Below are 26076 nucleotides of genomic sequence, written 5' to 3' on the forward strand. Positions count from 1 at the left end.
GCACGGACAGTCTCATTTCAAAGCATTTCTATCATTAGTTTTGATTAACTTTTTACCCGAGCACACTCACCTGTTAAGTTTCCCCTTGTTGGTTTGTTTGCAGAAAGAAAAGTTACACAGAAATTAATGGTTGGATGATTTATTTCTTTTGCCTTGGTGCAAACACCAATGTAACATCAGCCATAATGGCACAGATCCAGAAGTGAAGGAGACTCAAGGTGACAGGATGATAAACTATTTTCAAATCCTTCTAGCAGAATGTATTAATGACAGCAAAACGCAGGCTGATCAGAAGATACTATAATAAAATGTCCCCTGGAAAGGCCTGTCATTGTTTGCATCCAGGCACAAAACAAGTGCAATAAATTATGCCCATGCAATTCTGATTTAAATGTACTTTAAGCCCAGGGGAGCTGTCAAGCTAAGTCCACCATACTCCAGGTATGCTCAAGATACACCGTCTATAGGGGTCAAAGTGTCCCTAACTCAAAAGGTATGACATACCTTAAATGAAAACAAAGCCTGTAGCAGCAGAGTGACTTAAAGTGATTACATGTCCTGCTTGACTACAGTTTGGCTCTAAATTCTCCAAATACTTTAATTCAGCCAAATCTCTGGATCATTATCTCATAAGTTAAATGTACGTATATGTCAAAGTTAAAAAATGTTTCCTCTTAAAAACCTGCTGATACCAACTTCAAACAGTGGTGAGCAGGAGGAAACTCAGTAAACCTCTGTAATAAAAGACTAAAAGACAGTGAGTCCTAACTAATCAGGACACTGCTTGACCAACAAAGAAAAAAAACTTGCATTGTTGCTGTAACAGCAGAGCCCTTTTCAGTGTGAACTGAATGTGCAGTTGAACTTTTCTGGGCCTGCATGCACAGAAACAGAGTTGTCGTTTCCATTAAAGTGGAGTCCTTTCCCACTGTCCTCACTGACCTGCGGCACCGTAAAGACAGCCGTCCGCTCCCTGTATTCAGTGAGTCACTTTAGTCACCACAGTGAGGCTTCAGTAAGACACTAAGCTCTCTCACATGGTTGTCCCATAAGTCGTATGGAATGGATAACCTCGAAAAACGCTACAAAGAAAGAAGTGCGTCAATCTGTTCGCTCTGAGATAAGTTCGTATCTTTATTAGTTTCAATAAATCTGAAGATTAAGAAGATGTTCCATCATCAGATGAATTGTTTCTTCTTGGTTAAGTTTCAGCCACACTTACTTTCAGCCACAATATATCAAACCTGAGCCAACCTGCCTGTAGGCTTTAAGCCAGGCTAGTAGATGCAGATTGTCACAGGTGCATCAAGCCTGGTAAAGTGAGCCACCTGCAAGTGTAAAAATCATAAACGTAAAAACCAGTGCAGTGCTGGCCTCTAAACTTTGGAGTCTGCCTCGGCTGGCTCCTGCACAGTGGGAATCATGGGGATCGGGCGTCTCTTTCTCCTCACAGCCGGATCTGGCTGGCCTGTTCCCTGCGCTGCCGCGGCAGGAGGAGGCACAGGGATGGGACGTCTCTTCTTGGCAGAGGCGATGCTGGAGCGTTCGCTGAGGATGCCCTGAGCCACGCTCTCCATATCATCTACACTGGTGTGCATTGCATCAGCCATCTCCTTCTTCGTCTCAGAGACAAAGCCGGGGTCTTTGGCCAGGGAGGCCAGACCACCCTTCACTAGAGCCTGGAAACAACATGAAGAGCCTTTGCTTACATACGGTACGGTAACATTTTACATTATTACTGCTAATGCATCAACGTTTAAACCTCAGGTCCTGCTGTATTAAGTTATTGTTACGATATAGGAATTTCATGCCTGACTTCTTGGTTAAATAATGTTATATAACTATATAATGTTATATAGTAGTTATGATAGTTATATATATATAACTATGTTGTATACAACAACATTTACTGTGATTTTTTTTCCAGAGCTGTCGTACTTCATCTCTAATAAAAATGTAGTAATCTACAGATTCAGTCACAAAATCTTGAAGTTAGGCTGCACTAAATTCCCAAACAACTTAAAACTAATCCTTGATAGTTTATTTTTAAGGAGAAATTAATGTAGTTCAATCCAGGACTGGGTGTGATTTATGATTTGGGCTGATGAGGAGTTATGTTAATTATCGCCTGTTTATGACAGATCTGACAGTAGATCATTTCCTGCTGATAGAGGTGGTAATTAATTAGTGTGTGACTAAAGAGGTGGATAGTAAGAGATCCTTCCTCACTTACTTCCCGGACGAGCTGGTCAGCTGCAGTACGGGAGCTCTGACTCAGACTGTCGCCATAGTTTGGGTCATAAGGGAACTGCAAAGAACAGATAAACATCCACACATTGTCTATTGTAGAGAAGCTCTTCATCATCATTTACACTGAGTGAGTCACACTACAGTAAAATCCTACCTGTGTTTTGTCTGTCCTCACTGTGAAGTTCCAGGGGCGCAGGTTATCTAAATAAGGAAAACGTAATAATAAAGGAAAACGTAATGAATAGCATTATTTACCGATCTGGAATTCTATATTTTGGCAAATGTTCAAGTTCAGTGTGTCTGGAAAATCGCTGCATGTCTTCTGTTAAAACACATTTAGAATATCATGTTAACAACAACATACAATGTGTTTGACATGTATTAAAGTAAAATGTTTTTAATATTTTTCCCGATTCTTACTATCCCTCCATAGAATTTATGACTTCTGCACTAACGTGTGTGTAAGGTCGCTACACAAATAAAGTTGAATTAATTGATATCCAAAGACTTCATGACATACCTGGATCTGCATCCTCGCTGGGATTGTAAAACTCTTCAGGACTGCCTTCTCTTTCAAATGAAAAGCTGAAAGACAACAAAAATTCTCACCCATCAGACATATTCCCCCATATGTACAGTCCTTTATTGAAAGGAGAGTGTTTGGTACTCACTCCACAAAGGCGTTGTTGTTGGTGTTGCCTTTTGTTACGGTTGTGGGGAAAAACTCGGTCGTGGGCACCATGGCAGCGGAGTTTGGTGGAGACTCAGGCTGGCTCTCAGAGAACTTGAGGGGCCGCTGGTTGGTCATCTGTTGGGACTGAGCGTTGGTGGGCTCGGAGTTGGAGAACGAGTCCACCCGGTTACCAAACAGACCATGTGTACGCTGGAAATAATGAGACGCACATGCAGGAATTATCCCACAAAAATGTGTGCAGTTAATGTCAATCCATAAACATTCAGTCCAAAAATAATTTAACAAGAGCAACAAGATTTCTACACCACAATGCAGAATATGTGCATGAATGTTGTATTTTTCCTGTTTATCTGTTTTACTCAGCTGCGGTTTCTCACCTGGTAAATGCCTTCTTCTCCAGCCTCCTCCATCGCTCTGTCCATCTCTTCCTCATTCTGCAGGTCTCCTGAAATGGCCCTGTGCATCTCTGGAGCCGCCTCTTCATCTATACTCCTCAGGCCCGCCTACAAAGATGTGGAAGATGTGGAAAAATGGAGAGCAAAGGCACATAGCAACACGTACATAAAGAGAGGACGAGGAGCAAGAGGTCAGACATAATGCAGGTTTACACTTGGAGAGGAGCAAGCTAAGTGTGTTTGTAGCATAGTGCATAAAAAAAAATCTGAAACTAAATTATTTATTTACATCAAATGAGCCCTGAGAGAAACAATACCATTAACATTTGTTTATAGCATGCTCTTCTGAAAAGTGCTTCACATCTCTTGAATATTTAACTTAGTAGGCAGTCATTTACAGTCTGTCACATGCAACATTATAATGATGTTATTTTTATCCCATATTGACTGCTCACCTGGATTTCCGGGCCTGAGGCGCTCTTCTTAGTGGGCCGGTAGCCGTAGTACTCCTCCTGACGCTTCAAGAACTTCCGGAAATGATCCTGGAGCAGGAAGGTGGAGTAGAATTTCCCCACAGTCACCTCATCATCTGTAGTCAGACAAATCACAGTGCCGTTAGAAAAACTGGGTTATTTTGTAAAAGTGAAGCTTAACTGATTCTATTTCTGCTGAGAGACTCACCTCCTATAGGGGGGATGACCTGGTCTAACAGTTTCATACTGGTGCGCTTCCAGATTTGTTTTATAATGGCCCTCAGCTCCTCATTGGCCTTCTCGAAGTTACCTGTTTGTAACAATCCATAAAAAATTATGGGAATAACAGCTGACAGCTACACGTGTATATGAACTGTGTCCCATAAAGGAATACGACCAGTTTTACCTTCTGTTTTGATCTTGAGTGCAGTCCTGACCAGAGCAAACAGGGTGGCATTGAAGGTGACTGTGCCGTCACTGTTGAGAGGCATGTTCATGCCAACCAAGCGCTGCAGACAGGTAGTTGAGAGAATTGGGGCACCATAGATAGAACAATGAAATGCAGCACGCTTTTTAACATATTTCCAATCTTTTTATAGTTGTATCAATGTCATCATGTTATTATTATCATCAGCATTATTGTTTATTAATTATTATTAATTAATCAGGTGGGGGAGGGAGGCTTGTGACCACGGGAGGGCCTTGATGGGTGGGAGATTATGTGTATATAATTTTTCAAACTTCCTAACACAATCCTGTTTATTGATATAGTTTTAATCCAGATAATGCAGGAACACTGAAACCGCTACTACTCTACCTACTCATCTATTTCAATAAACATCTTATCTATTATCCCATTTGATCATTAATGCTTTATGTTAATTGGCTTTACATGTAACTTTTTTTTTCTTTTACCAAGAATGAAATGTTATTTTAGCATTCAGTTAACCTCGTAATTTATGTTGATAAATTTTACATTCACAAATGTCAATTATCTGAATCTATAACTACTTTTTTTTTTAATCCATTTTGACTTCTTGTCTCAACTATCCAAATTTTCTCTGTAAGATACCAGTCCACTATTAAAAGTCTTATTTGGGATATTAAACATTTCATGATCTCTGTTTTTGTGTATTGTGTCTTTGCATGTTATTTTAGTATAATGTCCATCAACAGCGATGTTATTGCATTGTTAATGTCATCATAAAACCTTCCTGTCTGATGAAGCCCCCTGTTTATGTTTGTATGTACCTTACACGCAGCACGATGAGGACAGAACTTGCCAAAGCCCAGTGGAGGCTGGATGCGCCGCAGCAGCGTCACCACGTCTAGATGTTTAATTCTCCCTCTGTTAGATTACAGAAACCTCTTACACTCATTTTTAAGGAGAACACACTTAAATGTGACCATGTTCCTGTGTTGACTGAACATAAATAAAATAACAGTAAAGGTTCATTAGTGGTGTTCAGCCTTACGTGGCCTCAGGGTCATATTCAGCCCAGATCTTCTTAAACTCATCCAGATGGTGTGGACCAAGAAGAGACCAATCACGGGTCAGGTAGTCAAAGTTGTCCATGATGACAGCGACAAACAGGTTGAGGATCTGAAGTAGGTAGGGAAAAAAAGTCCCTTACGTAAAACGGTTTCAAGGTATCGGAGCATAATGATCGTTAAACCATAACGACTGATGCTGCTCACCAGGAAGGCGCAGATACAGTAGAAGCTGAGGAAGTAGAAGACAGCGAAGTTGGACCCACAGGTGTACTCCTCTCCGGGCAGGAAGTCAGACTTGGGGTCGCACTTCTTCCCATACATCGAAGCCATCATGACCTCCTGCCAAGCCTCCCCAGTAGCACATCTGGATACGTAAACCACAGTTTTTGACCTTGCAACCAAATGACCTTTTAACTTCTGATCCTGGCTTAGAGACTCACCGGAATAACATCAGAACAGCCTGGGGGAATGTCTGGAAGTTGTTGTTGCGGTTGATTTGGGTGCCATCTGCTAAGGCTACCTTGCCAAAGATCTGAATAAAACACATTTATTTAATGTATCAATTGCATTTATGTAATGGACCACCACAGTACTCCAAAACTAGAGCGCAGCTAAATTAGGTTATGTATGTGATGTGATTCTGAGGTTTAGCTGTGATGTGTGTCGAGTTACAGAGACAGAATGAAGTCATGACTTGAGGATAGTCTATAGGAAAACTTTCTTTAACATGATTTGGATCGAGGTTTGATGCATTCCTAATTGGTAAATTTAAGCTTTTTCTAACTTTGGCACGTTTCACCTTTTGTATTCATTGCTTTTTAAATGGGAATCTACATAAATCACATATGAAACACACAGAAATAACTGTGTATTTTATTATGATTCTGTAGTGGTCTACAGTGGAGGCTGCTCTACTGTTTCCTCACTGTGGATTTTCTGGTGTTTATGATGTCTGGAGCACTGAAATGAATTTCCCCGTTTGGGATAATAAAGTTGTTCTGATTCTGAAGAGTTGACACAATCTCAGTAACGCACCTTTTCTGCATTAAATCAGAAATATATTAACAATCTACAGAGGTTTACGGTATTGTACTGTACCTGCATCCCGATGACAGCGTAGATAAAGAAGAGCATCACAATGAGCAAAGCTACATGAGGGAGAGCCTGTGGACACAAACCAAACAGTCAGCTCATGTTAAAAGTGGAGACAAAAAAATGAAAATGATGATGACCACAGTCTGACGGACCTGGAAGGACTTGATGAAGGTCCACAGCAGGTTACGGATGCCCTCCGAACGGTTCAGCAACTTGACCAGACGCATGACACGGAAGAGTCGGAAGAATGTGATGGAAACTGAGGCATTTTCAGAGGCCTACAGATAGAAAAAAACAAAGGATTTGAGGAAAAGAGACCACGAAAAAGAGAAACATGACTGGTTTTAATACTGGGAAAGTTTCAGCTTACCGCAATTACTTGCATAGGATTTGTCTCCTGCATAAAGTAGATGAAAAGATGGCATACTGTAGTTACATGACTTATATTTGGTAGAAGTTGTTATATCATTAATAAGGGGCACATAGCAGACATAGCATCGGTCAACTGTTAAACAAAGGTATGATTTACAATCACAAATTAGGGTTAATATTAGAGACAATTCTTCCACCTTTGATGAGTTAAAGCCTCCATGTCTTAGTCGCTGAAAACTAAAGGAACAACAGCAAATGGTAACCCATGCGAAATAAACAATATAAACACGCTTCATTGTCAAAATATTAACAGTTTTCAGCCAATCCAGGTACCATTAATATATGCTGTGCTGATATATTCAGTGTTGAATTGTAGTCTTGAGTCTATAAACTATTTGAGCCATACTGGAACACATGTAGCAAACATCTTGTGGTCTTATCTTACAATTGCTCTGTAAGATCAGACGGACAATAGAAACACAGATGTTTCACCTGCAGTTTGAGCCACACATTGTACCGTACAGTAGTACTACAGTTTAGTAGAGAACATAGTGGAGTGCTCACACAGCAAGGCTCATGCAGCAGTGCAGTGCAGTGCAGATCAGATATTTACAGCACAGCCATGGAGACAGTACAGTCCTCCACTGGAGGCCAGGGCAGTCTGTGGAGGATAGACATATGAGGAGTGAGGTGCGTGGAGGACAGAGGGGTTGAGAGGGATTAAGAAGAAGAGAAGGAAGAAGAGATGAAGTCAAGTAGTTGAATTTGCTACAAGCTTGTGTTTGTGGATGAAAAAGATGGGGACAATGCGGTGCAACAATGACAGGAAAAAAAAACAAAAAACGGTGACTGGCCAGAGAAAATATTGAGCTTGTGCAGCTTTACCACATAAAAATAAGACTAAAATCCTGAATTCATATGGTGTTCTCTTTGAAAGGTGCTCTTAACAACATACAGAGAACATAATATTACTGCAATTCTGTTATGGATAAATGTAGGAATAATAGAAATTTTGGTGGTTTGGTGATGGAAATGGAAATGCAGCTGAGAATACACAAGGCACTGAGAAGGGTGGGAGCAGGAGAGGTGGGGTGGGAATGGTCAACGATAGTACTGACCATGTCCTGTGAGCTAGTTCTGCTGGCACCAATCAGCTGTTGGGCAGCGATTATATGCTTCTGGGTCAGAGCATTGAATAAATACATTCAGTCACTTCAATTCAAATCGCACCATTAACTCATTCTGTTCCGTGTCATTGAGACAACACCGAGGACTTTCACATACACCACCTGCAATGATAATCTGATATCTATGTAACTCATGACGATTGAGGAAAAATATGTTTCATCATATACACTCACATCGACTTCACTCAGGATGACATCAACGACACTACCGATGACGATTATGAAGTCAAAGACGTTCCAGGGGTCTCCAAAGTAGCCCTATGCAGAGAGGTACAGCATTCCTGAGACAGTAGGAAAACTACAGCGGGTGGTTAAATATTTGAACAACAAACATTGGAGTCTTTACTCTCGCTTTGAAGGCCATGAGCTTGAGAATCATCTCCACAGTGAAGAGCACAGTGAAGATCAAGTTCAGAGTGTCTGACAGCTTGGTCACATGGTCTGACTGGTTGCAGTGCTGTTAAATGTGGAAAGCAAATATTAATCTCAATAGTTATTAAGAGTATAACACTCAAAAACTCAGCTAATCTGCTTAATCAGGACTGTGAGGATGTGGTTTTAGAAGATTTAATTGACAGCGACCAAAAAACCCAGATTTTCATTCAAATCTTACTAAATCCTGATTGGTGTGCAAGAATATATGACATAACATTTTCCAGTTGAGCCCCACCCACTCCAAACCAGTGAGCACAGATTAGAAAAAAGAAATACAGAAATTTTTTCGTGTGAAATAACTAAAGCTGTCCTCCCATTACTCTTGATAAGAGGCTGATTGAGAAAATAGCTGCTCAAGGCCTTTAAAGGATACGTCTTATTTGTTATAACTTGGGTCGTTGCTTTGACCATCTTCAGATTTTTAGGTTAAATTAACTTGGCAAGTCCCATAATCAGGTGTTTCATTTAATTTTCATCAGGCACCACTCTTATCAGGAGCCTAACGAAGCACTGACTGAAACTCATTGCTCTTGTCAGTGTTGTCAGTTGTAGTTTTGCAGGGTGAGTGTGAGGTCTCTATTGTGTTCTCATTATGTGTTCATCTTGCAGTTGCCAGCACCTAAGATACATGCTATGCACAAAAGTTGTTGTTGTTTTTTAAAAACAAAAACAACCTAAGATCCAAGTTGTAACAAAATGTAAGTAGCCTTAAATAATAATGGTGTCCAGTCCTCTCTTACCATTGTTACATTAAAATTTTTAATTCTAATTAAAGTTAGGTAAATAAATTTACATCATGCATTCATGTGCTCCCAATCCTCCCAACTGGCAAGTTGCAATGTTCCATATGTTAAATAGTTTCAAAGTTTATACTTATTAATTAACTCATTAATTAAATGCTGTAATAAACTAGCTCTCTCTCTTTAGTAAAGGTACTGAATATCGTCACTAACTATTGTCTGTCAGCAGCACAATTTCAATGTTTTTAGGTTTTAGCATGACCTTAATTTACATACCTGCATCCCCAGACACAAGGTGTTGAGCATAATTAGGAAGAACATAAGGTACTCAAAGTAGCAGGAGGTGACAATGTACCAGACTCTGTACTGGTAGGGGTTTTTGGGGATGTAGCATCTCAGAGGACGAGCCTTCAGGGCGTACTGCACACACTGACGCTGAAGGGGAGAAGGTTTAAAGAAAAATATTTAATCATTCCACACTAATACGTCTAACATGTTTTCGATTTTCATCTTCTTTATCTCTGAGGGTCTTGGCGTACCTGGTTTTTATCCAGCTCACAGTCTTTATACTCCTGCTCGCCCTGCTCTTGGAAAGTTACGATGACAAAGCCCACAAAGATGTTCATCATGAAGAAGGCGATGAGGATGATGTAGATGATGAAGAAGATGGACACATCGACACGGTTGTTGAAGACAGGACCCATGTCTTCTTCATCTGAATCAATGGCTTTGTATAACAGTCTGGGAACACACAGAGTGGTGTTGAGGGAAGAGAGGAAATTGGCAGGACAAAGATAACAGATCAGAGATACAACAAGGCTAATTTGTATAGATGAAATGTGTAACTAAGGAGGTTAAAAAGGATATATCGCTTCTATTACTATCTCTGGTTCCAGGTAATGGAATTACTTCCAAATATATATCCGCTTAATAAGATGTTCTGTCCTCTAACACAATCAAACAGAAAGGATCAAAATATGTAATTTATCAAAGTAGCAAGATTGATGCTGTGCTTACTTTGGCCAGCCCTCAAATGTGGAAACAGTGAAGAGAGCCAGCATGCCATAGAGCACATTGTCAAAGTTGAAGTCACTGTTGAGCCATTCTCTCTTGGCCAGCACTGTGTCTTGTAGGGAATTATCCATGTGCTTCAAGAAGTATCCCCTAAGAGAGTAGACACAGAGGATTGTCACTCTAAAATACCATTTTGATAAAGAATCTATGATGTCCAAAAGATGTTTGCCTTACTGGCATTCCTCCCCAGTCATTTTGGATGGATCTGTACAGCTGTAGAATTTACCCTGGGAGGGAAAGGATTAGTGACACTTTTAATACACGTGCAGAAAGGCCTCTTCATTTCTAGAGTCATTTGGAAACGTGACCTTAACAGCATCACACCACATATGGTAAACATCACCTTTAAAAAACGTACCTTAAAGAGTTGCACTCCTATACAGGCAAACATGAAATTCAGCAGCATGGTGACCAGGACGATGTTGCCGATGGTTTTGATGGCCACAAACACACACTGGACCACATGCTGCCATTGAAGATAATGACGATGAAGAAGACAAAAAAAAAAGATTAGAGGAAAGTCTGAAAAATTAACACAAGTCATGACTCCTCAGATTTATCATGAGACTCTTTGGAGGGCCCCTACTCCTAGGTTGGGAATCCAGGGAAATTACTGTATTTATGGACGTATTTTACCTTTAACCCTTTGGCTCTATTGATGGCCCTGAGAGGCCTCAGTACCCTCAGCACCCTGAGAATCTTCACCACGGAGATAGCACTGGATCTGTATACAACACGTGAAAAAAAAGCAGTCTTGACATGCTAAAATGTGTAATTTGTGAAGAAAATAACAATAGAGATGTTTTATATCTTATATGGCTCAAAATGTTTACTCACTCCATTCCCATAGAAAGCAGGGAGACTCCAACCACAATCAGATCCAGGATGTTGAAGGAGTTACGGCAGAAGGAGCCCGTGTGCATGAATGCTCCATACACTGTCATCTGTCAGTCAGATACATCAGAATCAGTATAATATCAGTATCTGTTATCTGGTATTTTGACTTTAAAGTAGCCCCATCATTTACAGCCAAATGAAGCAAAACATGCAATATACAGCACATTACCTTTAGTACAATCTCAATGGTGAACACAGTTGTGAAAACAATGTCAGCGTAGGCCAAGATCTGGAGGAAAAGCATGAAGGGTTGTTATCAAATTTGTCCTTCTTTCAAAAGTTAATATTTAATATGTGGTGGTAGACCAGATTGTCACCTGGTTTCTGTAGGACTTGGGGTCGATGGGGTCCTCAGCTGCCAGGGAGATGGAGGAGAGCAGGATGAAGAGAAGGATTAAGTTGGTGAAGGACGAGGCGTTGATGATCTTGTAGCACAGCTTACGGAACCTGGATACCAATTAATATGCAAATATATATGGTCATAAAAAAATTCACTGTTGCGTTTACATGATACAATGTGAGAAAACACTAAGATATAACCACTCTGAGACTTGTTTTGAGATTGTTATATCATGTTCCTACTTGTTCTGAGGGCCAAAAACGAAAAAGGAGCTGGCTTCAGGCAATGGGACGGCTTCTTCCTTTAGCTGCAGGTCGGCCATTGGTCGGGGCCGAGGACTGAGGGGGATTTCGGGCTCTACCTCCTCGTCATCACCTAGCATGTGGAAAAACACAGACTTCTGTAGTGCAATAGGAAATAGTTATTGGTAGATGTCATGTTACAGCACTAAAAAGGAGAAAAACAAAGCAAAGATCCAGCAAATAAAGTAAAACAATAACAAAACTTATTCTCTCTATGGTGAATCCCTTTGTAGACTTTATATGGTAATCAAAAGAGTAGTGTGAAAACAGACTAACTTTAGACTCTGCTATAAACTCGACTCAGGGAATTGGCCGAGTCTAATAATAATAATAAGTGGTTACTATACTTATACTGTAACATAGCCAAGACAGCAGCACTGGTAAACAGCTGGTGTAGTGAAAATGAATTCCTATAGTCAGTGACCTCCTTCTGCACAACTACATCACTGAGAAATGCGGGAGGCTTAAGTGTTAAGAGTTAGAGATGCAATTAAAGTAGAGGTTTGGAAGTTTTTTGTTTTACCTGGGAAGTCGTCAGGTGGGAATGGGTCTTTCACTTCATTGACATTGGACTCAAACTCATCAATTTTAAGCTGAAAAAACAAACAATATATATGTACCATAGCTACTTGTGCTCCTGAACAATATCTCAATGCTAAGACTAATGAATCAGCATTCACACTAAGTATGTAATATAACGCTAACCTTGGCTGTGGTGGGCATGCCCTCTGTCTTGGCTCTCTGGTCTGCCAGTTTCTTAGCTATCCTCTCCCTCTCCTCATCAGTCTTGTCAGGCATTTTAGACCTGGAGGGTGAGCAAGAAAGGGAATGGAATAGAGTTTCCATATGAGAAGACACGACAGATCATCCTACTTAATTTTAGCTTTAACTTTTGGTATTTTTCTGTTCACCTCAGTAGCTTCCTCCTCAACTTCTCTTCTGCCTTTTCTTTCTGAGCTGAAGTCAGACTCTCAGCCTCTGCCAGGTTGTCAACGGCAATGGCCAAGAAGACATTGAGTAGGATATCTGACATGTGAGCTCAGGAAAACAAAAGCTTTATTTCTAAAACATTATTGCTATGTAGATTTTCAGCTACATAGAGGCATGGTTCAGTTGGTCCACCACTGTGGTCCAGACTAAAATATCTCACCAATTATTGGATGGATTATCAGCTACACATCAGCATGTTAGCATTATCACTGTGAGTATGTCAGCCTGCTGACGATAGAATTTGGTGGAAAGTACAGCTGTGACTAAGTATAGTTTCACAGAGTTGCTAGCATGGCTGTACACTTAGTGCTGTTAAATCCTAGATGACATTATGAGAGAATGTGAAGGATACAGTTCCCACAGACAAAGAGGACGATAAAGTAGATGGCCACCAGGATGCCAGGGAAAACAGGCCCTCCATAGGCCATAATGCCATTGTACATGATGGTGGTCCAGTCCTCTCCTGTAAGGATCTGAGAGATAGTAGTAGTTAGAATGTCAGGTAATGACAGAATGGGGTACATGCAGCTATGTTTAATGCATTTCTTTTATACCATCCTTTTATACCAAATCCAACAAAATTTAACAAAATCAAAGCGGACATTGGTAAAGAGCATCTGTGAATCCGGGTCCAGCCTCACCTGAAACACACTGATGAGGGCCTGAGGGAAGTTGTCAAAGTTACTGCGTCTGGATCTGTGGTCAGTGAAGTTAAATTTCCCCCCAAACACCTGCATCCCCAGGAGTGAGAAAATGACAATGAAGAGGAAGAGAAGGAGGAGCAGGGAGGCAATGGAGCGGACAGAGTTGAGGAGGGAGGCCACAAGATTACTCAAAGAGGTCCAGTACCTGCAAAACAGTCGGAGGGGGAGAGGTGTTAAATGACATTAAATCGCACTACAGCTAATTTTAATACAACATAATCCTATGACTTACTTTGTGACTTTAAGGATCCTCAGCAGTCGGATACACCTGAGCACAGAGAACCCTAAGGGAGCCACGGCTCCTGCAGAAAACATGATCATCTCCAGGATACCGCACAGCACCACAAAGAAGTCGAAGCGGTTAAACAGAGACATAAAATATGCTCTGGGACCCAGAGCATACATCTTCACAAACATCTCTATGACAAACAGCACCAGCAGTACACGACTGGCCACGTCTGTTGAGATAAAAGAAAAGAGACAAATGGGTGAAGCTGGAAATGACAGAGTTTATATTGAAAAACGTTCACAATAATATATCTATATTAATCACCAACCTTGTAGGGAAGTGAGCGAGTCAGACTGGTGGTGGTGCTCCGTCGCTATGGTCAGTGTGTTGAGTAAAACGAGGAACATCACTAGCCAGTAAAAGCTTTTGGTTTTCACGTACACAAGGCACTTCATCCTGAAAAAACGGTTCCAACGGCGGGCCAGGCGGCTAAACACAAAAATAACTCTTATTGTGCCAAGTCAACATGAATATTACATGTGAACATCTACACATTTACTGCAGACTCACTAGTAGTAGACGATTCGACTCTTGCCTTCCAGGTCATACAGGCTGTCTGAGTCAGAATCTCCACTGGTTAAAGGCAGGAGTCCTGACGAGAGAATAACAGTTGTAAATCAACAGTATCTTTACATGGGATGTGTGCTGATGCGTTTCATAGTGCTGACCTTTGCCCTCTCGATCTGCATCCAGGACCTCAGCGTGAGTGATCCACTCCATGTAGCCATGCAGGTCTTCATCCAGCTGCTGACGCTCTCGCAACTTCTGGAACTCGCCACGTGACCTGGCCTTCTCTCGCTCTTTGGTAAACTCTCTGAGAGAAAAGAGTAAAACAGCACATGTGATTATTTTTTCATTTGTTCATGTGAAGAGGCAAGATACAGACAGTAGTATAGTGTAAAGCTGTCTCACCCACTGAGCACGCCCAGTACCAGATTGAGCACAAAGAAGGAGCCCAGCAGAATGAGGGGAACGAAGTACAGCCAGGGCCATTCATTTCCTATGGCGTCATTAACCTGAAAGACAGCTCTGGGTCAGCCACAAACAATGTATTCTGTTAGGCATTTGATAATCTTTATACAATAAAATCTAGACAAATGTAAAGGTTTTGATAGCGACAGCACAAATTCCCCAATATTGAAACTGAACACAACTTGAGAGGATATTCAAGCTGACCCAGTAGAGCACTTTGGTCCAACCCTCCATGGTGATACACTGGTAGACAGTTAGCATGGCAAAGCCAATGTTATCAAAGTGGGTGATGCCATTGTTGGGACCTTCCCAGCCTGGTCGACACTCAGAGCCATTGATGCTGCAGCGGCGTCCATTACCAGCCTGAGCACAGGGTGCAGGCAGCTCACCTTCTGCTGAGGCGTAGATTTCTGTCGGTCAAAGAGATAAATATCATTTTTGAATTTAGATTCAGGGAATTAGAACTGGTATGACTATAAATGAAAACATATATAGAAGCCCGAGTGCAACAGTGTCTGATTATCCATACTTGTGCTTGTGTAATAGCAAGTTTTATGCATTTTGCACTTGAAGAGCTCCAGTCCCATGATGGCATAGATGGTGACCAGCAAAAAGACCAGCAGGGCGATGTGCAGCAGAGGCAGCATGGCTTTGAGGATGGAGTTCATCACTACCTGCAGACCTGAATGTGAAGAGTAAAAAGAAAATGTTATGACAACACAAAATGTCGGTAATGTCTCCAGAAAGCTTTCTTCACATATACAGTGTTTCAAAATGAATCGAACGGTGTGATGTAGATGCAGGGTTTTTCTGCAGTGGGCCCTTACTGGGGACTCCAGAGACGAGACGTAGGGGCCGCAGCACTCTGAAGGCTCTCAGTGCCTTCATGTCAAACCCCCCACCTTTCTCCATTGGCACACCCGCTATCTTATTGATGGTATCCAAGGCAAAGGTGAAGAGACTGTAGCAAAAAATTATAAAAGCATAAATGCCAAACCCCCAAACTGTTGCCTCGATACAAAATTAGCATTCCAAAATAGGCATTCAGCAATACAAGATTCTAGTTTTGATATTAGCATAAGATATTATAGTTTCAACTACTAAAAGTATCAGTGGAATTTTCTTAGATGTGGTCAAAGAGAAGTTATGCCCTTGGCTGGTAGTGTTATCCACCTGCAGCTCAGAGCTCATCTTACCCCATGAAGACGATGACAAAGTCCAATATGTTCCAACAGTTCCGTAAATAGGCGCCTTCATGGAACACGAGCCCATATGCCACTATCTTCAGAAAGCACTCTAACGTGAATATGATCAGGAAGATATACTCCAAACTCTCCTGCAGCGAGACAAACACAAACCAGGAAATTACATTTTATAAAGCTCACAACCTTCAGGTTCAATTCTCTAGTAATATGTGGAATGATTGGCGTAAATGTCAAAACACCTGCAAGGGGGGATGGCAAATGTTGCTGGTATTAGATGAACTTATTAACTTTGACAGGCTCTTAGCTAATTTAGATGCAGATTAAACACAGCCTCAGACGGTTTAAACAGATGGTTGGCCCAAGAGTCATATTGTGATTAATGAAACAAATAAGAGCTTTGTCAGCCTAACAGGAAACAAACAGTAAATCAAAATGCTTAGTTCAGAGGTGGTTTGCCTATGGGGCCTGTATCTGTGTTTTTATCATCAGTGTTGATATTTTCAGAAACAAATGAGGCTGACACAGAGCAGACAGACACAGAACTGAGCATGGTTTTCCTCACCAGTGAATGCTCCCGACAACAAACAGAAGAAAAGCACACAAGTGGATTAACATTTCCGCAATGTCAAGGTAATATTATTCTTCTACCAAAACACTTCATCGCACATATTTGCTTACAAAAGCAGCTTGAAATTGTCATCATTAAACAGACTATTTCTTCTTTTGCTCTTTGTTGTTGATGTAAATACAAATGCAGCAAAAGAAGCGAGAACGAGAACAGTATGACAGAGCTACCAAGTAAACCAGCTTCAAGTTTGGGCATCATCAAAATTGGAGAGTTCATTTGAGGTGCATACATAATATAAATGATAATTCATATGCTGTTTATTTCCCTTTGATCCTTTGAACCAAATCAGGTCAATAATGCTTGGCTGAAGCACCCAGAAGCAGTCCCAGAGCCCCTAATCAATTAGAACCTCCAAGGCCACACTTGCATACATTAACAATTATACATAAGAAAACACAAGAAATGTTATTCAAATGAAACAAACTGGGACAACAAGTAGGGCTGCACTTCTACGTTGTAGTGTATCGATGTTACAGCTCATCATATTTTATGACTGCATGAGTATGAATGTGGTTACATGAGGCTGCATTTGTGGGCTCTCCTGTATCTACCTGCGTCACTGAGCCGACCTACTTCTGACAGCAACGGGGGGGGGGAGGGGTTAAGTTGACCAGCTCATCTTACACCGCTCACCTCTGAGGAATGGCACAGTTAAAAGCAAGAGAGGTTTGGGAGGAGGCTGGTGAGTGTGCCAAAGCAAAGATATTGAAGAAATTGCCTCAGTTTCAGGTCAAGATGCCCGATGACTTGATGCCGTTCTCTGGTGTGTACGTCAGTCAGTTGGGTACCAACTAGATTGACAGCTTGAACTTAGTGATGTGAGGAACGCATTGATTGAATGGTGGTGAACAAGTGATGGCTGGCTGTGGGTGTTATATATTGACATTTGTGCTGGATGTCAGGCCTCTCGGAGACGGTGATCCACATATCAAGCCAACAAACCTCCTCAACACCTTAATACCAGTGTCAATACAATCTCAGACATCTAGACATTGGCAGGGTGTGTACACTGTGCAAAAGCAAACATGTATCTTTTGCTCATTGCACCACACAGGCACAGATCATCCCTACATTGTGTTTGTTCAGTCACCTAACAATATGATTGTCTATCCACATCCTCACAGCAGTGTCAACACATATATATGAGGTTGAAATATAATAATACTCGGAAACACATCAGCAGCATCCAGGGGTCAAACACCTGCCACCTACTTTACACTACTTTAACATGAGAAACTCTGTGAATCTCTTGCCATCTGCAATGAGAGGAGTTTACATGTACTCAAATGTAACAAGCTTAGTTTTAAAGATTTGAATATTTCAAGCAGTTGGGGAGGAATTTCATCCTGTATATAAATAAATAAAAACAGACATTTGCACTTAACTTTTTGTTTACTGTAAATTTATCCATGTGGGTGAAGTTTCCATGAACTGGTAGTTAATTCTCATGCTTGTGTGGCAGTTTCTGATGAGGAAAGGATAAACTATTCAGAGTCAGAGGATAAACTAATGGCACAGTTGTTCGATGACATGCTCCTCTAGCGACACAGGTGGGACTCCAAATAAAGAACTGAGTTGTGTCTGGAAAAATTTAAATGTGGCTTGGCATTCACACCACTGACCAGCTGAAACACTTGGCAACTTTGCTCAAAGCAGTCATACTAACTTGTTGAACACAGAAACAAAACACCGTGCGTTTCTTTTCCATATCTAGCATATTGTGACGACCAAATATCAATACCACATTCACCCATTGGGCCAACGCTTCTCATAGAGTCATGAGTCATAACATCAAAGAAAAGATTCGTGTTTATGCTCAGACTCACCAAGTTGGTGTTGGTGTTATTACTGTCCTCTTCTGGCATGGGCAGGAACACAGCCAAAGCGATACAGTTTGCAAAGATAGTCAATAAGATGATGATCTCAAAGGTTCTGGATGGTTAAACTCAGGATCATAACAACAATACATAAGCAGGACTGCTAAAAGATAATTACCCCAAGAAGCAAAATTAACAAAGGGATACAATTCACCTGGAATAATCCAATGATAATATTTAAGTTAATCATGTACATGTCTGATAAATATTAACAATGGAAGGGCAAGATACACATATGGAAAATAAATGGTCAATTTCTTTAACTGTGTGAGATGTTTTGTATTTATTTGTGATGTGATTTAACAAGTCAAAATAAATCAAACAGCTTTACAACTGTGCGAACACTGATCAGCGCCCCTAAATTCTGCCTGAAACATCATCCCTATAGCAGCCCATTGGGAAGCCAGCAGAGCGGTCCCAGTAAACGTAACCTTGTCTGCTGTGTTGCTTCATTCTCGTCCATAGGGGGCTCTCTGAGAGAATTCCCCTGCCAGGTCAGCATCATGTCTCCCTGTGATGCAGCGGGACAGCTGCAGAGCCCAAGAATATGACCAAAGCATTTAAACACGGGCCGCTCATCAGGAAATAAAGCTGTTTGGATATTCTTTGAGATTTACATTTATTCTAAAATCTGTGAGCACTTTTAGATTTTTTTAAAAATACAATAAGAGGGATTTAAGGGTGCAGACTATTCCTGTAATTTAGCTTTATATACAGCAGCCATGCCCTGTGTTATAGAATCACATACCAATGTGATTTAACTGCTGCAGTAAAAAACTCATGGCCCGGCTGAGAATATGGAGACAAAGTTCAGTGAAAGTGTTCAGATCATAATTATTCACGCCATAATAATGTTATGAGATTAACGTTCACTGCTCAGCTCTGTAAGCCTAACTGTGAAGACAAGTCTGGATAATGGGATAACCATGATTAGTAGATTCTATTTTGGATGTAAAATATGTACTATTCATGGAGGTCAGGCTAAAAGCAGGAAACCCCCTATAGGGGCCACAACATCAGTCAGCAATCTGCCTTGTGTCCATTCTTCAAGTCTCACAGAGCGCCAGCACTGCAGAGCAGGTATTTTCACATTTCAAGCAGTATGTCAGCTACAGCTGCCACCAAGGGGCAGTGTCAAATTTGTTTCTGTCTGCCAGATGTAAACAGATCAGTTTAGGAAGCCCTCCAGGTGAAAATACAAAGGCTACAAACTTGACCTTGACACAGGGCTGCCAGATACATAACAAAAGTCTTAACACTTCATGGATGGCCTAAATGCAGATTTGAAATAGACGTGGCTTGCATGTGAATATCACAAATGAACTACTGTCTGTTTTTAACCAGAGCCCTACAAGGTGTCATAACTCAATAATGCCTTCACTGCCATACATACTGTCAATCTGTTATGTATAATGCAGGTGGGTTTGTGTGTGTGTGCGTGTGTAAGACATAAAGGATACTTCCACTCCACAATGTTGATGCAGGCCTTGCGGAAGGGATTTTTGAGGGTGAAGAAGAAGAGGGATCTCGCTGGTCGAGGGTTGCCCCCTGTAGCCTGTAGCTTCTTCAACTTCTCCCTCTGCTTCCTCTTAAGCTCCTCTTCATTCATGATGACCGGCTTGGCCGCCTCTCCGTTGGCCGCCATCTTGACACCTCCACCTGAGACAAACTCCCAGTCCTCTAGAAATGTGTCCTCTCACCGTATAATCCCAAACTGAGGCACCACGTATCTCCCTGTTGCAAAGGGTCCCTGGGTTCCACACCTGCTGATCCTGTATGCGCTCCTCCGCCACCCTCTCTCCCCTCTTCTCCTCTCCCTCTGCCTCTGCCTCAGTCTCCCTCACACTGAGCCACAGGCCTCCCCTCCTGGCTTCGGGTCTCTGACACAAAATGCCCCCTCGGCAGGGAAAAATAACAGGAGCCCAGAGGGCTGCGGGAGCAGTTGGCCCTGCTCTAGTTTAAATTTAGAATATGAACCACTGACAGGCCATGCTTGGGAATGGTTAAGAGGGTGGGGGGTGGAAGGTGGGAGTAAATGGGATCAAGGGGGGTGGTTGGGACGGGGCAGCAGTGGCAGAAAAGAGGACAAAGAAAGGAAAACACACAGTTTGGGGGTGGGAGGGTCCTTGCAATGGCAGAATATCACCACTGACCCCTTGAACCTGCCCTCCCTTTCAAAACAGGCTCAGCTGCTGGATGCTGCTGTTGAACCCTAAACTATGTGAAATGGAGACTAGAGAGGAGGGAAAAGACACATCGGTGTTTCTTTCTCAGGTGTGATATTATGCATGAAGAAATATTTCTTGAAGGAGCAAACTTTCAAAGTGTGTTTACATATGGGACTTTCTCTATGTGAAGTTTAGGGCTGGATGATTGATTAACTCCCACAATTGAGCATTTATAAGCAGTATAAAAGGATTTTAAGTCTTGAGCAGATATGTTTTAGTAATGTATTAAATCCTCCTGTGGGTACCCCTAAGTAGAAACTGGTGTAAATGAATCTTGCAATAATATAATGTTCTTTCATAGGAGATGCTATAATTGCTGACAAGTACTGCACATTTATAAACACTTGCAAAAGTTGTATACAACTGTACAACTGTAATATAGTGTGTTATAAACCATGTACTAAAGATTTAAGGCTCATCGCAATTTAACTTAAGGTCAGAATAAGATCATACTGAATATGGACCGGCTATGATAAGATAACCTGATAGTGCTAAATGTGATTTTGGGAATAAGCAAAACTTTAAGGCAAACATAATCTTCAATATGACACGGGTGAAAAATGTGAACGTTTTCCCAAAAGCTGAACATCACACCCAATGTGTGGATTAAATGGATGATAACACAGTGTCTCTGAACAGTACATAGAAGTGATGTGCAAGCTGAAAGCCCACATGTTGTGTACTCTGTCGCCCCCTAGTGCATATAGTCAGTAGCTGTGACGTCTTCAGCAACCAAAACAATAATCCCACATCTGGGGAAATTAAAAAACATCTTGTACTCAACTGGAGTATTTTTTGTTTTATTTCCCATCAAGCCAAATGTACATACATGAGCAGTGCAACACTCCAGTTAGGCTGAAGATAAATATAAATACAAACCATATTCCAGTGATATGAAAATATACTCAAATCAATCAATGAAAAACACTTAAACACAAATAAACTTCAGTAGTTCACATTGTGCATGAGGAAATGTGAGTCAGGGTGTCTGCATCACATTTAAAGTTCCCTTAACAGAGAGCTTCAGTGGTAGGATGTGAGGGAGAATTCACTGACACATCATGATGCACAAGAGCCATGAGGCCACACTTAACTGCATTATAAGCAGACTTTCTGATTAAGGACATTCTCCAGAGGCAGAGATTTGATTCAGCTGAGGATGCCTTTAAAGCTCTGTTAAATGCCCCATTCTCCATTTCTCTCTTTGCACAGGAAAGTGTGTTCGACCAAACTGCAAAATACAGGGCGAAAATGTGGCCAAGTTTCTATCTCACTGAACAAATCATTTTCCTTAAGTCTCACTGGTAAAGTTGAGATAAAAGATGTAATTCAGAGAAACAACTACTGTTTGGTGGATGATATACATGCCAAAACGTATTGGTAGACATTACCATTTACTCACACAAGGAGAGAAACAGAAAGAGGCTTATATTGAGGCTATTTTAAATGTAACAAGCTTTCAAATTACAAAGCCCAAAACTTTACAATCCTTTAATTGCTTAGTGCAAATCACACTAAATATGCTTAGGTTACTATGCACAGCATTGGAGGACAAATAAATAATAATTATTATCATAGATAAATTATCATTAGTGCTAAACTAGAAAATGTGCAACGCTTGGCAGTAGCACAGGTAGGGCACTCTTTCTAACCAAATAGCTAAACTGACCATTCACATACATAAAGCTTACCTGTTCTGAGGTAACTTCAAAAATAATGCTACAAGAACAACAGCTTAATATTGTACCAAGTTAGCATGTCGCTAACAGAAAAAAATTATAATGAGGAAGCTAAAAAGCTATTCACAGTCTGGCAAAATAGACAAAACATATACTTACTTTATCAAGACATTCAAAATCCGTTGCATTGCAAATTGCTGAAATGATTTGAGATGATTTCCAGCTGTTAAGAGTGCGCAAACACGCAGTTTTGTCCCAACTGCAACTAAGCCTAAGTTTTACATATAATGAAATTAAAAAAAAATTCTGCTTGTCAGATCAGTGTGTTCACATATTTCTTGGTGAGGAAAACACTTATTCAAAGGGTGCAGTGCACAGCAAAGACAAAGAGGTTAGTAATATTGCAGCTGGTGACCGTGTAAAAGCATTGAGCCCAGGGAAGTTACCTACTCTAAAGCTGGTTTGAGGTCAGCTGTAGGGCTTAACTTAGCATCTTGTGGCGGTCAAAAACAGTCTTGCGCTGTTCCTGGACCTGCTTTTTCCAGCGCTGCTGTGCTCCCTCAACCCGCTCCAGCACTGTGTTTCCTCTGGCCTGGGCACTGTCCACCTGTGGACGCATCTCCTGAACACACACAAACACAAACCCAAGAAGAAATTAAATCCAGGACTTCATATTAAACTGAAGTGAAATAAATGCATTCACTGTACATGTTTGAATGGTTACCTCAGAGTCCTCCTCATTGTGCAGTGGCTGGGTGTAAGGGTCATGTTTGCGAATAAGGGGATCGACCAGTAGCAGGAACAGCATGTAGAGCAGCAGTGCACCCACAACAGAGAGGTAAATGATGATGGTCACCTGGGAGCGACAGAATGGAGAAAAAAACATTTAGAATACATTGTTAGGAGTAAAACACTGTCAGTTTTATTATAAAACCCTAAAAATATTAACAAAAAATCAAATATTCCATTTTACTGATATGTGATGCATGCCAGATCTTAAGCCAGCTTTATAAATACTGACACGATTGCACTGTTGTCTCACAATTTCTATTTCTCTAGATAAAGCAGACAAATGTTTTCCATTAATCATGTTGTTTGGCCTATGATCACACCGACCCTGTTAATCTTCCTTAGTGTGTTTCATGATTAAAGACTGAATGAGGCATGTTGAGGTGTGTAAGTCAAAGTAAAGCCAGCGGTACCTTGATAGTGTTGCTGCTGCGCTCCTCGTACTTGCACTCACACAGCAGGCAGTATGCTTCCACATCGTGGCCAGGCACCGGCATGGGCTCCACTACATGGAGGCAGTTACTGTGAAAGGTCGCATGGATCATTAATTGTTACTCTATAGGGCGTAAACAAGATGTGTGCTTTGAGAGTGAACGTCCAAATGAAGGGTTTCTCTTACCAATCCTTCTGAGAGACATTTCTGTTATAAATGTGGCCTGTGATGTTTCTGTAAGGCGGGCAGATGCACTTGCAACGAACATCCTCAAAATTCTGTAATTGTCAAGAAAATCAGGTTGAAGCAGAAACAAAAACTAAGTACATTATGGCTCAGCTATTTATTTTTCCCACAGCAATAGCCCTTTCTTTCCCCCTTATCAATAAAACTGAGTTGTCCAGAAAAATTGGCATGTAGTTTAGCTTAAAAAACACAAAAATTCTGAATAGATGCTGTTATACATTACAGTCATGAGACAAGAGAAGCACCTCACAAGGTCAAATATCCTCTCAGATGTTTCACAGGTTTTATCCAAAGAATCATTATTTACATAAACTTAAGAAAGACTTTGATGATTGACCTTGTGAATATCGAAATCCGTGGAAACTATCACATTTTATTGCTGATTATAATCAACCCTCCAGTTATATTAATTTGGAAAAATGTGTTGTTTGGATACACTGGGAATTACTGCTCTCAGTTTTACCCAATTCATTATATGACACATAAACTCTCACAATGTTCCTAAGCTGCTCATATATGTCGAACAATACATTTCATCTAAAGCAAAATGAACCAACAAGAAGCTTTACAAAATTTAATCTCATATACATATACGCTGCACTAGTTATAGTGTTGGTGAGTACTCATGTTATCTGTCTCAACTGAGTTTATTGGAAAAAAGAGAAAAACACATTAGGGTTATTGAGAATCTTTCCATCATTACACACTAACAAGACGCTTTGTTCCACTGTTTCAAGTAGTTACATTGTAGATAAATTAAACAGAAAAATGTGCTTTAACAAAGGAATTCAAATACCCTAGATAACTAGATAACTATATAACATCTCTATCTCTACTACCAAAGGGGAAGGCAACATGTTGGTTACCGTCTAAATTATGAATGTCACAGAGTTTCTGAAAGCATCCATCAGGTGTGGAGCTGCACGTTTTACCTTCGCCTGTGCAAAACCAACAGCCTCCAGCAGAAACACGATCATTACTGCGGCTACAACAGAGATCCACGGCCCTTCCCTGCCAGGCGACATGTTCCCGCAGGCAAGACGGTTTGCACGACGGATGCAGAATCACTAGCAATGCCCTGTCAAAACACAACAGACAGTTTTACTAATGTAGCAGTTAACTAGCTAGCTAGTTAGCTAGCAAGTAAACCGTCCAAACAAAGGACGACGTTGCGGTAACAGTGCAGTTTAAACATTATAATAAAACAGTAGCAGCAATGTAGTTAACTTACGTTGCTAAAGTAGCTGGAGTATTTGCCTTTGCTATGCATTCAGGGTGTAGCTACGCACTAGCTAACTGTGTTTAGAAGAAAGCGCCCACAAATCGATGTTGGACTTCCTTGTTCCGGGTGACGTCACACAGGAGTCAAGATATAACATGCTGCGACACCGTCACCTACTGGACAAAACACTGAACTACAGGTTAAAAATAAAATCTGATAAACTCCAAATTATGAGTTTGCTTTTCATGTTGCTCTCTTTTCCAACTCCTCTACTTTTCAGAGTTAAAAATCTAGTAACCTACTTTTACTCCTAGTTATTTCACAGCTACATAGTTCATATCATATTAGAGATTCTCATCCATCTTGATCAGTTTTACTATTGTGCTAACCAACATAACAGGTGGACTGGCTCTTGCATCTATCTATATATAATGTGCTATAATTCTGTAAATAAAACTTGATCTCAGTTAAATCTGATGTATTTTATAATGAATTAATGTAATCTATCTATCTATCTATCTATCTATCTATCTGGATTAGAGTTTGAGGAGCAATCATCTGTATAATTGGTTTGTAACACATCACTTTATTATTATGATTATGATTATGATTTAACACACCAAGAAATTTGTGAGTTATCAGAATAATTTCCGATATCTTTCAGTCAACACTGTTCTTGTGTCAAATCCTGGCTCCCCGGAGGAATTTGAAATATAAGCCCCAGCTTCTTGACCCAATCAATACCTCTATTTCCTGGTAATCCTGCTTTCACATCTTTCAGTATAGTAAGATACTCATACCTTTAATAAGCCATAGAAATCAATGGCTCACAAATTCAGCCTGAACCACTTGAGCTTGTGGTCACCCAGATCAATTGAGACCATAGTTATTTCACTAATGAGCAATGATATCAGTGTGAAAAGCATAACCCCATCCTCGGTGTAATCTCAATCATCCATATGACCCTTGATTCCACCATTTAAAACAACCGAAGTGCTACCAACGACTTGTTTACTGCATACATTGTGTGGAGGCGTTGGGATTTCAAGTTTGTAAAGGGTGTGAA

At 40.8% G+C, this 26076-nt stretch overlaps 2 protein-coding genes across 2 annotated transcripts; both read right to left on the minus strand.

Moving 5' to 3' along the window:
- Positions 1-123: 123 nt before the first annotated feature.
- Positions 124-20284, minus strand: LOC139209569 (dihydropyridine-sensitive L-type skeletal muscle calcium channel subunit alpha-1-like). Its single transcript, XM_070839329.1, has 45 exons — positions 19874-20284; positions 18363-18468; positions 15900-16039; positions 15531-15664; positions 15233-15385; positions 14908-15113; positions 14644-14747; positions 14400-14545; positions 14242-14323; positions 14000-14160; positions 13675-13900; positions 13380-13587; positions 13091-13211; positions 12660-12774; positions 12454-12553; positions 12272-12341; positions 11689-11821; positions 11424-11553; positions 11276-11335; positions 11047-11153; positions 10846-10933; positions 10568-10675; positions 10384-10436; positions 10153-10299; positions 9675-9876; positions 9412-9570; positions 8307-8417; positions 8135-8218; positions 7387-7434; positions 6772-6798; positions 6554-6679; positions 6405-6470; positions 5747-5838; positions 5511-5670; positions 5288-5415; positions 5064-5160; positions 4219-4321; positions 4021-4122; positions 3795-3928; positions 3322-3447; positions 2922-3133; positions 2771-2835; positions 2405-2451; positions 2234-2308; positions 124-1679 (listed from the first exon to the last, which is right to left on the minus strand). Exons 1-45 carry the CDS (start codon positions 20056-20058, stop codon positions 1377-1379), a joined length of 5550 nt encoding a protein of 1849 aa, XP_070695430.1. The 5' UTR covers positions 20059-20284; the 3' UTR covers positions 124-1376.
- Positions 20285-21434: 1150 nt separating this feature from the next.
- Positions 21435-25105, minus strand: tmem9 (transmembrane protein 9). Its single transcript, XM_070839479.1, has 6 exons — positions 25020-25105; positions 24721-24866; positions 23729-23820; positions 23523-23631; positions 23045-23176; positions 21435-22942 (listed from the first exon to the last, which is right to left on the minus strand). Exons 2-6 carry the CDS (start codon positions 24811-24813, stop codon positions 22802-22804), a joined length of 567 nt encoding a protein of 188 aa, XP_070695580.1. The 5' UTR covers positions 24814-24866; positions 25020-25105; the 3' UTR covers positions 21435-22801.
- Positions 25106-26076: the final 971 nt, after the last annotated feature.

The sequence above is a fragment of the Pempheris klunzingeri genome, chromosome 11 (assembly GCF_042242105.1).
Source record: "Pempheris klunzingeri isolate RE-2024b chromosome 11, fPemKlu1.hap1, whole genome shotgun sequence".
Lineage (NCBI taxonomy): Eukaryota > Metazoa > Chordata > Actinopteri > Acropomatiformes > Pempheridae > Pempheris > Pempheris klunzingeri.